The 16,037-nt window shown below is 47.9% G+C and overlaps 1 protein-coding gene across 1 annotated transcript in view; it reads right to left on the bottom strand.

The window, feature by feature from the left end:
• Positions 1–16,037, bottom strand: part of LOC132591059 (NADH dehydrogenase [ubiquinone] iron-sulfur protein 2, mitochondrial) — a 39,506-nt gene that overhangs the window by 14,499 nt on the left and 8,970 nt on the right. Inside the window, exons 3-9 of the mRNA XM_060263941.1 lie at positions 15,319–15,509; positions 12,457–12,577; positions 10,191–10,303; positions 9,992–10,066; positions 4,684–4,761; positions 2,757–2,842; positions 1,974–2,093 (exon numbers count right to left, since the gene is read on the bottom strand). Coding sequence (XP_060119924.1) covers positions 1,974–2,093; positions 2,757–2,842; positions 4,684–4,761; positions 9,992–10,066; positions 10,191–10,303; positions 12,457–12,577; positions 15,319–15,509 — 784 coding nt within the window. The remainder of the gene's footprint in view (positions 1–1,973; positions 2,094–2,756; positions 2,843–4,683; positions 4,762–9,991; positions 10,067–10,190; positions 10,304–12,456; positions 12,578–15,318; positions 15,510–16,037) is intronic.

Genomic DNA, 16,037 nt, shown 5'->3' on the forward strand with positions numbered 1-16,037 from the left:
TCCTCCGGAGCTCTCTTCGAAAAAGGCGCAGATGCCGTCTGCCTCGAAGCTGGTAGGGCCCAGCCTCATCACGGCAAGCTTCTCTGGGGGGGTGGAGAGAGCTGGAAGTGAAGGGAGGGGGCTGGCGGAGGCAGCGGGGAGAGAGGCAAATTAAGGCAGTTGTCTTGGTTACCGATTCGTTCCGCCCCCCTCCCGGCGCCAAGGGCAACCACCTAGTTTGCCTAGCGGGTGAGCCAGCCCTGCCTGTGACGTGAGGAGGGACTTTGACGAAATCAGCTGTCACTCTTAGAGAGGTGGCTAGCTTAGGCCAGATTTCCACTGACCATAAATATCTGGGTATTTGGGATTTCCCCTCATTTTCTTTGGAAACTGGGGTCCCCAGGAGGTTGGGAAGGGGTTAGAGACACCGCCAACATCTTGCTACTGCAAGGAACTCTGCACATGCTTTGAGGCACCTGCTACAGCCTAGGTAAAGTGTATCTAAGTAAGTTAGACTGACTTTATAGCTTTTATTTGAAAAACTGCACACTGCGATATATTGTGTTCCTTTCCCCTGTGTTTTATTTTGCCCTTTTGTCTCTATCCCCCCTTTTTAAAATCCAGTCATGCTTTCCTTTTATAATAAACTTTCTTTTTATAGTGAATTTTTTGGGCTTTGTTTCAGTACAGGATATTTCTCCTGAGAGCCAGTTTGGTGCAGTGGTGAAGTGTGCAGACTGTTATCTGGGAGAACCAGGTTTGATTCCCCACTCCTCCGCTTGCAGCTGCTGGAATAGCCTTGGGTTAGCCATAGCTATCGCAGAGGTTGTCCTTGAAAGGGCAGCTGCTACGAGAGCTCTCTCAGCCCCACCCACCTCACAGGGTGTCTGTTATGGGGGGAGAAGATAGGAGATTGTAAGTCGCTGTAAGTCGCTCTGAGTCTCTCATTCAGAGAGAAGGGCGGGTATAAATCTGCAGTATTCTTCTTCTTAATGTCTTCTCCATGTGTTATACGGCATGGGTTCTACAGTTTTCCAAAAATTACGTTTACATCCTGTTTTTTATTGATCTAGTACTGTGCTAATAGGAACCCTTTTTAGTGGCTCAGTCTAGATGTTCTTAAGGTGTTCCCTGAGTTGTGGCATCCATTACTAGGTTTCTTCCAGGGAACCCAGAGTCTAAGAGAGTTTCCCAGCAAAGAAAAGAACCGCCCCCCCCTCCATGTGTCAAAAGAAAGTATAATAAATTTCAGGGGAAACATGATGATGGACAAACTTTCAAAGTAACTGAGAAGTATGGAAATTATACCTAGAATTTCTTGGGGGGGGGGGGAGGCTCACTTCACACTGAAGAATCAAGAAAAGTATATAATACACAACCATCTAATCTTCTTGTACCAGAAATCTGGAGGGGGCCGACTTGAAATAAAAGCCAGGGCTCATGATAGGATAGCATAAGAACATAAGAGAAGCCATGTTGGATCAGGCCAATGGCCCATCCAGTCCAACACTCTGTGTCACATAAGAACATAAGAGAAGCCATATTGGATCAGGCCAATGGCCCATCCAGTCCAACAATCTGTGTCCCACAGTGGCCAAAAGAATCCCAGGCGCCATCAGAAGGTCCATCAGTGGGGCCAGGACATTAGAAGCCCTCCCACTGTTGTCCCCCGCAAGCACCAAGAGTCCAGAGCATCACTGCCCCAGACAGAGAGTTCCAACAATACCCTGTGGCTAAGAGCTATTGATGGACCTCTGCTCCATATGTTTATCCAATTCCCTCTTGAAGCTGGCTATGCTTGTAGCCACCACCACCTCCTGTGGCAGAGAATAGCAAGGGAATGAATGAGCCATGGAGGCTCCTGTAGCTTGTTCCAGCTTGGCCTCTTTTTCAGCTCAGAAGTTCCAACTTCCCATAACGGAGAGTTGTTATGGAAATTCTGAGGGGCTTCACTCTGCCTTCAAGCTGTCTCTCCTCCTTGACCCCAAACGTACCTGTCATAGCAATCTCCTCGGGATCCAATTGGGACGTCAAATTCCACCTGGTCGTACACGTCGTATGGCTGGGTTTTGCGAAGATCCCACTGGATTCCTGAGCCACGAAGCATCACGCCGCTATCGAGGAAGGGACAAAGGAACATGAGAACGTCAGAGGTGCCCTGCCAGTCAAGACCAGGAGTCCATCTAGTCCAGCATCCCATCACACAGATGCCTTAAAGCGGGGTCCCCAACCTTTTTGACTCTGCAGATACTTTTGGAATTCTGATATAGCCTGGTGGGCACAGCTGCAAAATGGCTGCCCCAAAAGAGGTGTCCTTGGAGGTGGAGCTTGCCACCAAATAGCCTATGAAGAAAAGTTGGAGCTGGGCATGGAGAGGAGAGGCTGAGAGGTGATATGATCACCATCTTTTAGTACTTGAAGGGCTGTCACATACAGGATGGTGCGGAATTGTTTTCTGTGGCTCCAGAAGGTAGGACCAGAACCAATGGGTTGAAATTAAATCAAAAGAGTTTCCAGCTCAACATTTGGAAGAACTTCCTGACCGTTTCACTGATACAGGGGTCGTTTTGTAGAAAAGTAGATGGTGGAGCTCATTGGCATAACTCATTAGTATATGCCACCCCCACAGCCAAAAGCAACTCAACGCAAGAAAGGAGAGTCCCAGGTTAGTGAGGCCTGCTTGGGCTGGCTAGAGATCCAGCTGGCCAAGCATTCATTGTCTAACTCAGCCCTTCTGCAATGACATGTCAAATACACAGTCTCCACAGGTTCGTTACCTAAAACCGTAATTCAAAGCCTCCTCTGCTGTTACCACTCCAATATCGACGGTGCGGTTTTTCCAGATTCGGTTATTTGTGAGCATCTGCAAGAGCAAGATTCGTTTGCTGAGCTCTGGGAGACTTTCAAACAACTCCATAGTTCAGGGGTGGCCAAACTTGCTTAATGTAAATGTCAGATATTTGAGGGCCACAAGACATGAACATCAGATGAGAGAAGGAAGGAAGGAAAATAGATGGGTTGGGAAGGGAGAGGTGGAAAGAAAGCAACTTTAACTTTAAATGCATTCTTCAACCTGCCTGCTGGCTTGGCCTGGAGAAGTGATTTAAAGAGACAAATGCCTTCTCCAAGCTGGCCAACAGGGCAGTAGGGCTTCGAGAGCCACACAGTATGTGTGAAAGAGCCACATGTGGTTCCCGAGCCACAGTTTGGCCACCCCTGCTATAGTTCCTCCACTAGATGGAGACTTGCAACCAAGGCCAGCATGCATGCCACAATTCCACAAAAGTGTAGGGAAAACAAACAGAAACCAGCCAATGGAAGATCTAAACTTTTATTTAAGTAAAAAACCAAGTTCCTAATCCTCAGGAAAGTCAGCGTAGTGGTTAGATACAGTGTTTAGAGTGCCAGACTAGGATTTCAGAAATCCAGGTTTAGAATCCTTCAGCTGCCAGGGAAGTTTGCTGGGTGACTCAGGCCAGCCATGCATACTTAGCTCAACCTACCTTACAGGATTGTTGTGAGGGTAAAAAAGGGGACAGTGTCAAGTCCCCAACAGTTCAGTGATCAACACCAGGCCATTCAGAGAACAGTCCTTTATTGACTTACTGACACGTCAGGCTCAAGATGGCTCTTGCAAAAACTGACTTTGGCGGGCAAATGCCCTCTACTTATACTTTATGTTAAACCATTACACATTCAAACCCAAGGCGTGAAGCAAGCAACCCCTCCCTTATGGTTCTTTCCCAGTCCCGTCGCAGCTGCACACATATCAGGCAGAGACGGCCTTGGCCATCCCTGAGATCAGGCAGAAGGAATGCGTCAGTTGTTACACGGAGATAGGAGCTTCCTAAGTGAGAAGTGAAAGCAGCGTTCTAACTAAACGGTAAAAGGCACTCTTGACAGAGAGGAGAATGATTGAAGCTAGATGCAAAGGAAGCACCTTTAAGACCAATGAATGCTAATGTTTTAATCATGTTTTAAGTTAAAAAAAAATCTTTGTGTGCTTTATAAGGTTTTTATCTCGCATTACATTTTATGAGACAAATGGCCCAGCCCAACCGGGTCCCATTTATGTCAGATCTGGCCCTCATAACAAATGAGTTTCACACCCCTGGCCTAAGCAGACACACAGTGCTTCCCTCTGGGAATTCTGAAAAAGGGGTCACTGGGGAGCAGCTGGAGAACAAGGTCTTGGGAAGCATGCACCTGGCTGTTGCAACACATGAAGCACAACCTCATAAGTGGGTCAGAGCCAATAGTCTCGCTAAGCTGTGGAATCTTGTGGGCAGGGCCTTTGTTTGTAGCAGGAACTCCTTTGCATATTAGGTCACACACCCCGATGCAGCCAATCCTCCAAGAGCTTCCAGGGCTCTTTGTGCAGGACCTACCATAAGCTTCAGGAGGATTGGCTACATCAGGGGCGTGTAGCCTAATATGCAAAGGAGTTCCTGCTACAAAAGAAGCCCTGCTCGTGAGCAAAAATTCTACTTTGTGAGCTACCGGCATTAAAGTTGTGAGCTACTGCATAAATTAAGCTTGCTCTGGGGCCATTTTTCCTGAGCTAAGACAAAAAAATGTATGCGCTGGAGGCTAAAAAACTGTGAGCTAACTCACTAACTCAGCTTAGAGGGAACATTTGGAGGGGGGGCGCATGGAGACCATGCAGCGAGAGCCACCCATTCTTATTCAGCCCTCAAGTCTCACCTCTTCCACCTCGTCTATCCGGATGGAGAAATTCTTCACAAATTCGTAGATGTCGTCCATCAGCCCCAGAGGCATGTCCTAAACGAGGAGGAGAAAAAGAACAGAGTTCTTGCTGAAGACATCATGTGACCTCTACTCATCCCCAATTCCTACAGGAATACACAAGTGAGCCATGCTAGACTAGGCAAACTTTGAGTTTCCCCAGAGCTTTACCATTCCCTTGAATCAGCAAGGCAGGTCCTATACTCTTCACTGTAAGTGTAAAACTGCTTACCGCTAACTATGCTTTGCTGTGGCATGGATGGCCCCGGATAGCCTCATCAGATCTCAGCAGTGTCAGCCCTGTTTAATATTTGCATGGGAGACCACCAAGGAAGTCCAGAGGCAATGGCAAACCACCTCTGTTCATCTCTTGCCTTGAAAACAGGTGGTCATAAGCCAGCTGCGACCTGACAGTGCTTTTGTCACGTTCTCAGGATAGCTTTCCGTCACCACTGGCTGTGCCTTAATTAATTCCTTATGGGATCTATATCTCAGTTTGTTGCCATCACAAGTCTCAAAGCCGCAAATGCTGGACGCCCAGGAGACCTCCCTCCCAGGGAATGGCCAGATTCAGACCTGCTTCCTTTCAGCAAGGTGGCTGCATCCTGCACCCTCTAGCCCAGAGGTGGTAAACGTGCGGCCCAGGGGTGTCAAAAATGCGGCCCGGGGGCTGAATCAGGCCCCTGAGCCACTGGCTATCATCTGGTTTCTTCCAATCAATCAATCAAATCAATCAAATTTTATTCTTATATCCCGCCCTCCCCCGCCAAAAGGCGGGCTCAGGGCGGCTCACAGACATGGCGCGCCATGATTTAGTTAAAACAGATAAACAATACTTTAAATATGGTACAGTTACATAAATTAATTAAAATAAATAAAAATAGGTGCTATAAATTCTATCAATCCCAGTTACATCGTATCATACATCAGTTTCAATTATACATAAGATGGGATAACAGCTTGCTTTGCCAGACTTGCTCAATCGCATAGGAGATACAGAGCAAAACTTCTATGTTCTCCATTGGCTGAGGCTCCTCCCTTGGGGACAAAGGGTGGGGAGAGGCAGAGGTTGCTTTACCAGGCTCTCTCAATCACACACGAAAACTACTGAGGCAAGCCTCTCTTCCTCTCACTCCTGGTCCCCTGGGGAGGGAGAGAGAGAGAGAGAGAGAGAGAGAGAGAGGGGGGGGGGGAGAGTTTCCTTTGCCAGTTTCCTGGATCCCACGGGAGAAATACAACAAAAGCAGCTTTAAGACCAATGAGTGCTAATGTTTTAAGAATGTTTTTCTTTAAAGGTTTTTTTTAAACAAATATTTTATTGCGTTTGTCTATGTTCTTTATAAAGTTTATATCTTTGCTACCTAATCTTAAAATAGGCACACACATGGCCCGGCCTGACCTGGCCCCGCCCGACAAGGTCACATTTATATCAGATCCGGCCCTCATAACAAATGAGTTTGACACCTCTGCTGCAGCCCCTGGGGTCACTTAAGGGCATTAGAAGAGACCAGCTGGCTCAGACCAAAAACTCATTCAGACCACCACCCAGTTTCCAACAGTGGTGAACAGCCTGAAGCTCTCAGGAAGCCCGTGAGAAAGGCATGAAGGTTATATCTCCTCCCCTCTTGTTGCCCCCCCCCCCTTAAAAACAGTAGGCATTCAGGAAGTATATAATCTCAGAACATCCAAGATCCATTTAGCCGTTGTGGCTGTTAGCAGGATCCCTCCTCCACCACTGTTTTGTCCGGGGCTGGAAAGTTCCAACTACATGCAACCACAGGGTTTTTTTTGTAGCAGGAACTCCTTTGCATATTAGACCACACCCCTCCTTTGCATATTAGACTACGTTAGCCAATCCTCCAAGAGCTTACAGGGCTCTTAGTACAGGGCCTACTGTAAGCTCCAGGAAGATTGGCTACATCAGTAGGGTGTGGCCTAATACGCAAAGGAGTTCCTGCTACAAAAAAAAGCCCCGCTTGCAACAAACTTAGGGAGTCCCCTCATGGGGTTTTCAAGGCAAGAGAAGTTCAGAGGCGCTTTGCCACTGCCTGCCTCTGTGTTGCAACCTTGCTGGTCGCCCATCCAAGTACTAACCAGGGCTGGCCCTGCTTAGATTCAGAGACTGGATGATATCGGGCCCCCTAATCAGCACACACTGTGGCCATGAATTCTGTAAATTAAATTGCTTGGTGCATGAAGAAATACTTCCGTTAAGAATATAAGAGAAGTCAGGTCAATGGCCCTTTCAGTCCAACACTCTGTGTCACACAGTGGCCAAAACCCAGGGGCCATCAAGAGGTCCACCAGTAAGGCCAGAACTCCTCCCAGTGTTGCCCCCCAAGCACCAAGAAGACAGAACATCACTGCCCTATACATAATAGCCTTCCATCTATTCCTTGTGGTTAACAGCCACAGATGGACCTCTGCTCTTAAGAACAAGCCAATGGTCCATCTAGTCCAATGGCCAAAACACAGGTGCCATCAGGAGGCTCAACAGCAGGACCAGAACTCCAGAAGTCCTCCCACTGTTGCCCTCTCAGCACCAAAAATACAGAGTGTCTCTGCCCTGGGCAGAGTGCTCCATCTAAACCTTGTTGCTAATAGTCACTGATGGATCCCTGCTCCATATGTTTATCCAATCCCCTCTTGAAGCTGTCTATGCTTGTGACCACCGCCACTTCCTGCTATTCTGGAGCCTATTGTTTTCTCTGCATCACATCAGTAATATAGGAAGAGAAGAACCTGGAGGGATCTCTTGAGGAGGGGTAACACGTGTTCAAAGGCAGAGGCAAATCACAGCTGACAAAAACCTAGCCCAGTGGACAAGGACCCGAGGCCCAGGGGACACTGCTGCCCACAGAGAAGGCAACCAGCTAGCCTGTAAAATGAGGGAGGGGAGAGGCTGTGGCTCAGGGGAAAAGCCTCTGCTTTGCATCCAGAAGGTTCCTGGTTCAATCCCTGGCGTCTGACGTAAAAAGGAATGGGCAGCAGGTGATGTGAAAGGCCTCTGCCTGAGACCCTGGGAAGCTGCTGCCAGTTGAGCAGACCAGAGGTCTCCAGTGTGGTGCCCATGGGCACTCTGGTGCCTACTCACAGCTTTTCTGGCACCTGCCAAGTGTTTTTAGGCAGAGGGTGAGGCTGGATAGGCCTGTTGCCCAGCAAGGCTTCTGAACTATTGGAGATTTGATTGGCTGTGCAGATATTTTTGAAAACATTGCTTTGGCAGGAATAAGCATCGATCCTCCTTGGTATACTACAGTCAATGTAATATTTTAAGCTGAGGATTCTTGTGAGCAAAAACTCTACTTTATTTATTTATTTATTTATTACTTTGCATTTATATCCCGCCCTCTCCGCAAGCGGACTCAGGGCGGCTTACAGTATCATAAAAACAATCAATTCCATAAAACATATAAAACCATAATACATTTATCAGTTTAAAACTATTACGCTATCTCAATCCAGTCTGGCGGTATTGGGTTCTGACTATGACCACCAGCTTCTGTAGGATGTCCGGTGGCAGCCCATTTTCAGTCAACCAGAAAAGCCTGTCTAAACAGTTCGGTCTTACAGGCCCTGCGGAACGCCGACAGATCCCGCAGGGCCCTTATAGCTTCTGGGAGGGTGTTTCAGAGTTCTGGTGCTGCCACCGAGAAGGCCCTAGATCTTGTTGCGCATAGCCTGGCTTCTTTTGGGCCAGGGGCAGACAGCAGATTTTTTGTCCCTGATCGCAGTGCTCTCTGGAGGGTATATGGGGAAAGGCGGTCCCGTAGATAGGCAGGTCCCTGACCATAAAGGTGCTCCTACTTCATGAGCTCCCGGCATTAAAGTTGTGAGCTCCTGTATAAATTCGTTTGCTCTGGGGCCATCCTTCCTGAGCTAAGACAAAAAGGTGTGAGCCGGAGGCTACAAAAGTGTGAGCTGGCTCTCCCACTAACTCATCTTAGATGGAACGCTGACTACAGTCTGCTTTTGCTTGGCGGATGGGGATAGCGTCCATTGAGGAAGTGTGTACAAAATGAGGACCACCACCAGGACTTTGTCTGGATTGGTCTGGATGATTTTGGAAAAATTATTCCCTGGTCTTTGAGGTTATGGAAAATTTAGCTCCATGTGAAGCCTTCCGAACGACAGTACAGGGACTCTGAGTGTCTTATTAATGATTTCAGGAAGGACTTTGCACTGATGTTTCACTAAGTCTAGGCGGCCCCGTGGCGCAGAGTGGTAAAGCAGCAGTACTGTGGTCTGAACTCTCTGCTCACGACCTGAGTTCGATTCCAGAGGAAGTTGGATTCACGTAGCCGGCCCAAGGTTGACTCAGCATTCCATCCTTCCGAGGTTGGTAAAATGAGTACCCAGCTTGCTGGGGGGGAAGTGTAAAAGACTGGGGAAGGCAGGGCCGAATCGGGGGGGGGGGGGGGCGGCAGAGGGGGGTGCTTGCCCCGGGCGCTGACGGGGGGGGGGGCCAAATTGGGTATGGAGTCCATTGTATTCTATGGGACCATAATATAGAAAGGGGGCGTCATTTGCCCCCCCTCAAAAAACATGTAGATCCGGTCCTGGGGGAAAGCAATGGCAAACCACCCCGTAAAAAGTCTGCTGTGAAAACGTTGTGAAAGCAACGTCACCCCAGAGTCGGAAACGACTGGTGCTTGCACAGGGGACCTTTCCTTTCCCCAAACTAAGTCTATTGTTACGATAGTGGAGAGCTGGATATTTTGTATGCAAATATAGATGTTTATAGCAGAATCATAGCATTTGTAGCGTGTGTGCGAGCTTAAACACAGCATACTGTTTATTGTTATGAAGAAGATAAGATGAAGAAGATATTGGATTTATATCCCGCCCTCCACTCCGAAGAGTCTCAGAGTGGCTCACAATCTCCTTGACCTTCCTCCCCCACAACAGACACCCTGTGAGGTAGATGAAGATATTGGATTTATATCCCGCCCTCCACTCTGAAGAGTCTCAGAGTGGCTCACAATCTCCTTGACCTTCCTCCCCCACAACAGACACCCTGTGAGGTGGGTGGGGCTGAGAGGGCTCTCCCAGCAGCTGCCTTTTCAGGGACAACCTCTGCCAGAGCTATGGCTGACCCAAGGCCATTCCAGCAGGTGCAAGTGGAGGAGTGGGGAATCAAACCCGGTTCTCCCAGATAAGAGTCCGCACACTTAACCACTACACCAAACTGGCTCTAATAATATATAACAGATCTAACTCTGCCACTTCACAGATGCTTCATCTAGCCCCACAGCTGTTTTTTTACCTGGTGCACTCCTCCTGGGCGGACGTACGCTGCGTGCATTCGGGCCCCAGAGACCCGCTCGTAGAATTCAAACATCTGCAGGAAGATGACAAAGGGGAAGTGAGTGCAGGACATAATGAGCCCCTTGAGGGATCCCCATCCATGGCCAGTCTGCTGCATTCCAGGCAGAGCAAACAAGGTGGCCCAGGGCAGGGCTTACCTTTTCTCTCTCCTCAAACATCCAGAAAAATGGAGTCATGGCCCCGATGTCCAGGGCATGCGTGGTGATGGCCATGATGTGGTTTAGGAGACGTGTTATTTCCCCAAAGAGAACTGAAAAGGAGGTAGATTCAAAGACAGGTTAGACAGAGGGACCGCTGAATTGCGACGGATAACAAAGCTCAAGCAAATGTATTCTCCTAAGAACGCAAGAGAAGCCATGTTGGATCAGGCCAATGGCTCATCCAGTCCAACACTCTGTGTCACACAATGGCCCAAAAAACCCCAGGTGCCATCAGGAGGTCCATCAGTGGGGTCAGGACACTAGACGTCCTCCTACTGTGGCCCCCCCCCCAAGCACCAAGAATACAGAGCATCACTGCCCCAGACAGTGTTCCAGCAATACGCTGTGGCAAATAGCCACTGATGGACCTCTGCTCCATATGTTTACCCAATCCCCCCCTGAAGCTGTCTATGCTTGCAGCCGCCACCACCTCCTGTGGCAGTGAATTCAATGTGTTAATCACCCTTTGGGTGAAGAAGTATTTCCTTTTATCCGTTCTAACCCGACTGCTCAGCAATTTCATTGAATGTCCACGAGTTCTCGTATTGTGAGAAAGGGAGAAAAGTCCTTCTTTTCCTACCATCTCTATCCCATGCATAATCTTGTAAATCTCTATCGTGTCACCTCCTGGACTGAATTGAGACCTAGGTTTCCTGTCCAATTACCAATGCTCATTTCTCTATGCCTTCTACCCCTCTACATATCACACCTAATCCAGTCATGCCTGCTGTTGTCATTCACCTCTCCCAGATACAAGGATCATGGACTCACATTCTAGCTGTATGTGAAAAAGTGGGCAGTGACTCATGGAAGTTCACACTCTGCCCCAAATTTTGTTAATCTTTGAGGCACTATCGGACTCTTGCTCTTTTCTACTGGGGACAGAAGTGTCTGTGTTTGCAAAATGCTCTGCACCTAAAGTAGAAAACAAATCTAATAAATAGAATACAACACTAGAAACATGCCAGGAGAGTAAAGAAATGCCCTCCACAGAACTATACGCCATAAAAAGTAGCAGCTTCCATACCACACCCCAACCTCCTCCTGCAACAAGGCCAAAACCAGCAATTCTCAAACTAAAAAAAAAGAAAAGATAAAGGTAGTCCTCTGTGCAAGCACCAGTCGTTTCCAACTCTGGGGTGACATTACTTTCCCATATTCATGGCAGACTTTTTTACGGGGTGGTTTGCCATTGCTTTCCCAGTCATCTACACTTTCCCCCCAGCAAGCTGGGTGCTCATTTTGCCAACCTCGGAAGGATGGCAGGCTAAGTCAACCTTGAGCCGGTTACCTGAACCAGCTTCTGCCAGGATTGAACTCAGGTCGTGAGCAGAGTTTAGGACTGCAGTACTGCAGCTTTACCACTCTGCGCCACTGGGCTCTTTATCCTCAAACTGGCAACATAATAATAATGATAATCCACAGACCCAGCAAACGACCAATCAGCTGGATCTCTTGCACAGTTCTGGTAAGGAATACAAGGATAATGTATGTGAAGGGCTCTGAGCACTTGGCCCACACATAAATTATAACTACTTGGTTTATAAATTATAATCACACTTTCTAAGCTACCTGATTTGAGGCGTTATAGTCAGGGCTTTTTTCATAGCGGGAACTCCTTTGCATATTAGGCCACACACCCCTGATGATGTCAATCCTCCAAGAGCTGACAGGACTCTTAGTACAGGGCCTACTGTAAGCTCTAGGAGGATTGGCTACATTAGAATTCACTGCCACAGGAGGTGGTGGCGGCCACAAGTATAGCCACCTTCAAGAAGGGTTTAGATAAATATATGGAGCACAGGTCCATCAGTGGCTATTAGCCACAGTGTATGTGCGTATATAAAATTTTTTGCCACTGTGTGACACAGAGTGTTGGACTTGATGGGCCGTTGGCCTGATCCAACATGGCTTCTCTTATGTTCTTATGAGTTCCTGCTACAAAAAAAGCCCTGACTATAATTATAGTTCAATATTTAAACCCTGCTTTTCTACCCATTGGAAACTCAAAAGAGGCTTACAATGTTGTCTCCCCCCTCCCCCATTTTATCCTCAAAACCACCCTGTGAGGCAGGTGAGTTTGAGAGCAAGTGACTCGCCCAAGGTCACCCAGCAAGCTTCCACAGCAAAGCACGGATTTTAACCTGGGTCTCCAAGATCCTAGTCCGACGTTAACACCCCTAAGCCGTGCTGGCTCACCTACCTCGGATCCACTGAGCCCTTAGGGGTGGACGGATGTTGAGCAGCTTTTCCACCGCTAAAGAGTAGGCCTGTTCGTTGCACATCATGGAGACATAGTCAAGCCGGTCGAAGTAAGGCAGGGCCTAAACCAGAACATAAGAACATGAGAAGCCATGTTGGATCAGGCCAATGGCCCATCCAGTCCAACACTCTGTATCACACAGTGGCCAAAATATATATATATATATATATATATATACACACACACACACACACACATATATACACACACACACACACACACACACTGTGGCTAATAGCCACTGATGGACCTCTGCTTCATATTTTTATCCAACCCCCTCTTGAAGTTGGCTATGCTTGTAGCCGCCGCCGCCTCCTGTGGCAGTGAATTCCACATGTTAATCACCCTTTGGGTGAAGAAGTACCTCCTTTTATCTGTTCTAACTCGACTGCTCAGCAATTTCATTGAATGCCCATGAGTTCTTGTATTGTGAGAAAGGGAGAAAAGTACTTCTTTCTCTACCTTCTCCATCCCATGCATAATCCTGTCAACCTCTATCATGTCATCCCGCAGTCGACGTTTCTCCAAGCTAAAGAGCCCCAAGTGTTTTAACCTTTCTTCATAGGGAAAGTGTTCCAAACCTGTAATCATTCTAGTTGACATTTCTGCACTTTTTCCAATGCTATAATATCCTTTTGGAGGTACGGTGACCAGAATTGCACACAGTATTCCAAATGAGACCGCACCATCGATTTATACAGGGGCATTATGATACTGCCTGATTTGTTTTCAGTTCCCTTCCTAATAATTCCCAGCATGGCGTTGGCCTTTTTTATTGCATTCGCACACTGTCTTAACATTTTCAGTGAGTTATCTACCACGACCCCAAGATCTCTCTCTTGGTCAGTGTCTGCCAGTTAATACCCCATCAACTTGTATTTTGCAGCTGGGATTCTTGGCCGCAATGTGCATTACTTTGCACTTGACCACATAGAACCTCATCTGCCACGTTGACGCCCACTCACCCAGCCTCAACAGATCTCTTTGGAGTTCCTCACAATCCTCTCTGGTTCTTACCACCCTGAACAATTTAGGGACATGTGAGAAATAGGCACTGCTGGAGGCTTGCCCAGGCTCCTCTGGAAGACAGTTTTTGTCTTCTCATCTCTACTATTAGTCTCTGCACAGATTTTGGCAAGGTCAGGTTTACATTTTAAAATACATTTTACAGACAGATGTAATAAGCACCGGTGTTATTAGATATTTTCAGAATGCATACAGGCAGTGCAAGCTGTATTGCTCTGCATCTCGGTGCAAATCTACAATGTTAGCACAACAGAAAGCACAAGGAGAGATCTAGATCACTAACACACTTTTCAACGAAGGTGGTGTACAGTACGCGATCTACGATTCCTCAGTAAAACAAATGGCTAAAAGATGCATGGTAACAGTCCAAACGCAGCAACTATTCAGCTGGGAAAGGTTCAGTCTCAAAAGTATGGTATGGTATCACACAGCTGTCCTACTCTGCGTATGTAACGCTGCCAAAGCAAGAAAGGGAGCTCTAGGGCCATGACAGAAAAGACCCAGCTTCTGGTGGAGCCCCCGCAAAGGCTGGTATTTTCTGCAGAGGCTACTGATCCAAGAGGGGTGAAGAGGGAGGGGAAGGTTCAGAGGGGATTGTGATATGAAGACATTAGCAAGGATAGGAGGAGCAGGAGAACAGGCAGTGAGCAGACAGCTAAATCTATGGAAGATTCAGGAGATCCAACAAACTGACAGCAACGAGATCCAAACAAGTATTAACAGGATGAACTAAAGCAGGATGGCCAAACTGTGGCTCGGGAGGCACGTGTGGCTCTTTCACACATATTGTGTGGCTCGAGGCCACCATCCCAGCAGCCAGCTTGAAGAAGAAGAAGAAGAAGAAGATATTGGATTTATATCCCGCCCTCCACTCCAAAGAGTCTCAGAGTGGCTCACAATCACCTTTCCCTTCCTCCCCCACAACAGACACCCTGTGAGGTGGGTGGGGCTGAGAGGGCTCTCACAGCAGCTGCCCTTTCAAGGACAACCTCTGCCAGAGCTATGGCTGACCCAAGGCCATGCTAGCAGGTGCAAGTGGAGAAGTGGGGAATCAACACCGGTTCTCCCAGATAAGAGTCCGCACACTTAACCACTACACCAAACTGGCTCTTAACCACTACACCAAAGCTTGGAGAAGGCATTTGTCTCTTTCAATCACCTCTCCAAGCCAGCCAGTAGCTTGTAGAATGTATTTAAAATTAAAGGTGCTATCTTTCCACCTCTCCCTCCCCCATCTATTTGCGGCTCTCAAACATCTGATGTTCATTTTATGCGGCTCTTACATGAAAGTAAGTTTGGCCACTCCTGAACGAAAGTGTCAGGGACTCATTTGCATGCCAGCAGGAACTCATTTGCATGTTAGGCGACACACCCCTTGCACCAAGCCAGCCGGAACTGCGTTCCTGCTCAGAAAAAGCCCCGGAAACAAGGATTTTTATAAATTCCCCCCTCCATCCCCCCCCCCCAAGTTGAAGCATTTGAATTTTTTTAAATCATCAAAGCATAGTATCTGCTGGCCCTTTGGGACAGACACTGTGCCATGCCATTGCCCTCAAGCCAAGTGGGAATACAAATGTGACAACTAGCATGGATAGACATCACACCCTTTGAACCCTGACCAAGCCACCCAGAACTCTAGCCAAGTCAACCGGAACTGTGTTTCTATGCGTTCAAAAAAAGCCCTGTAAAGTGTGATTTGTGAACGCCCCCATGGGGCTAGTCAAGGCATCTGACAAGGAAACTTGGACCGAAACAATTCATGGTGGAGGGCATTACCTGGAGATAGGTCTTGTACTCGATCAGCTTCTCTGTGCCCCGGTGCAACAGGCCGATGTGGGGATCGCATTTCTTCACTGACTCCCCACTCAACTCCATGACCAACCGCAAGACCCCGTGAGCTGCAGGATGCTGAGGCCCAAAGTTGATTGTCACATTGGAGACGGTCTTCTCAGCCGGAGGGTCTATGTCTGTTTTGGACACATGAGTGTAAGGGGTGGGGGGAGTCAATATGCTTGTTTTTGGAGAAGCAAACAGGAATTTCATATGTTTGGAGGCAGAGGAAGAGAGGCTAGGTCCTTGAGACAGCCATGATGAGTGGAAACATTGTCTCAGAAACAATTTCTTTTGTTGCAAGACCTGTTTCACACGTGGGGTTGGAAACATTCCCTGTCAGTTTAATCCTCTGACTTCCACATTCCCTGGCCTCTGAACTCAGCTTGAATTCTTTGCTCAGATCAACTAAGATTAACAAATGTCAAAGGAAGAAAGGTTTAGCCAGTTAATTAGAGCCAGTTTGGTATACTGGTTAAGTGTGCAGACTCTTATCAGGGAGAACTGGGTTTGATTCCCCACTCCTCCACTTGCAGCTGCTGGAATGGCCTTGGGTCAGCCATAGCTCTCGCAGAGTTGTCCTTGAAAGGGCAGCTTCTGGGAGAGCTCTCAGCACCCCCTCCCACCTCACAGAGTGTCTGTTGTGGGGGAAGGAGATAAAGGAG

The sequence above is a fragment of the Heteronotia binoei genome, unplaced genomic scaffold (genome assembly GCF_032191835.1).
Source record: "Heteronotia binoei isolate CCM8104 ecotype False Entrance Well unplaced genomic scaffold, APGP_CSIRO_Hbin_v1 ptg001401l, whole genome shotgun sequence".
NCBI lineage: Eukaryota > Metazoa > Chordata > Lepidosauria > Squamata > Gekkonidae > Heteronotia > Heteronotia binoei.